A 1,604-nucleotide genomic window follows, 5' to 3' on the forward strand; every position below is an offset into this window, starting at 1 on the left:
ACACTAAGCAGATCATTTTCTACAAAAATAAATGAATTCATGAGTACCTGGAAAGAGCCCAGACCGAGTTCGATGTAAAACCGGACTATTTCCCCCGTGTTTTCTGGCAGGAAGGCAAACAGAGTGTAGTGCATCCCAAACAGAGGAATCAGAAACAAGGTGGATTTGGCCAGTCTCCTGTGTGATTATCAAAAATGTATCATGAATCAGAATTCATGCCTTCACACAAACAATTCAGAGCACAGCTAGATCTGTATCATCTTTTTTGTAACATGCATAAAACAAAGATTATTTCATTTTAATGCAAAAATCCCTCAAATATCAAGGTCAAGCCCAGAGCCAATATAAAGTTAAATGGCACAGAATCAAATTTGCAAGACAGATCTGTGCTTTCAGAAACGAATAAGCCTCTTGATAATGGGCTAAATGCAATTTCTCTTCGTCTTTGCATATATATCACATTATCAGGAGATACAGGTATTAAGACACAACAGAACCTAAAAATGCACCCTAGCGTGAACTGTCAAAATAAATATTATTCATGCATGAAGCACGACCTGGCAGCGTGTATAGCTGTATCCTAATGAACAGACATTGCAGAGAAATTAAGATATATACGTTTCACTCACATTAACACATGCCATCTGTCTGATTCTACATTAACCAGGTTTCATCTGGAACAATCATAACTTACATAAACTGTTTGTCAAAACTGGTGTGTGTTGTATGCAGGGTTTAGAATTGGCTTTCACTATGTAGCAAATAAAGATTACATTTGTGCTACAATTCTTTTAACTTGGGCCAGTAAATCACTTAACCTTTTCAGCATTTCTTGCACATTAATATTAGACTCACATGAAGTGACCTGTGTCATTGCCTCCAACTCCAGGACTTTTTAATTTCTGAACCAAGATCCGAATCACATTTAGGAAGATGATGATATTAGCCTGACAGACGTACAGACAGAGAGAGGAAGATGATTACTAACAGAAGAGCAGGGGAAGTCTCATGTAAGTTTTCTGATGAACTTCTGCTGATAAATGTGATTAAACTTTATCAATCTCAAAATATGACATGCAATAACATCATAACTCACAAACAGGGATACTGTGATTGGTCCTTTAATGATCCACCAGATGTTCATATTATCAGTGTCATCCCAACATCTGCAAATATGATAAATATATGTTAAATAAATTAGTTATTAATTGTGATACCATTAAATTGCATTTGCAAGTCAACTTAAACCATAAAAAATTAGTACTTGAAATTAAATAAAATAAACTTTAACTGAAAAATAACTTACATTTATTTTAATTTAGCTACTTTTTATGTTCATTCAACTGAAATAACAAGATATACCTGAAATAAAAAATAAGAACTATATTTAAAAAAACGAACAAAAATGACAAAAACACAACAAAAATGACTAAAACTACTAAAAAGGCAAACGTTTCTTTTTTTTTGTTAGTTTATCTTGATGTACTAAAATAACTAAAACTAACACTGAAATAAAAATAAAACTATTTAAAAAAACTAAAACTACTAAAGAAATAAAATCAACATTTCTCATTTTCATTTAGTTTAACTTGATGTACTAAAAT

The 1,604-nt window shown here is 32.2% G+C and overlaps 1 protein-coding gene across 1 annotated transcript; it reads right to left on the reverse strand.

Moving 5' to 3' along the window:
* Positions 1-47: 47 nt before the first annotated feature.
* On the reverse strand, positions 48-1,166 carry LOC107683052 (pituitary adenylate cyclase-activating polypeptide type I receptor-like; the record flags this gene model as incomplete). Its single annotated transcript, XM_016479145.1, has 3 exons — positions 48-177; positions 856-947; positions 1,097-1,166. Coding segments are annotated over 3 exons (292 nt in total), but the record flags the coding sequence as incomplete, so codon positions are not given.
* Between the last annotated feature and the right edge of the window lie 438 nt (positions 1,167-1,604).

This window comes from Sinocyclocheilus anshuiensis, unplaced genomic scaffold (genome assembly GCF_001515605.1).
Source record: "Sinocyclocheilus anshuiensis isolate Anshui unplaced genomic scaffold, SAMN03320099.WGS_v1.1 C32856676, whole genome shotgun sequence".
Taxonomy (NCBI): domain Eukaryota; kingdom Metazoa; phylum Chordata; class Actinopteri; order Cypriniformes; family Cyprinidae; genus Sinocyclocheilus; species Sinocyclocheilus anshuiensis.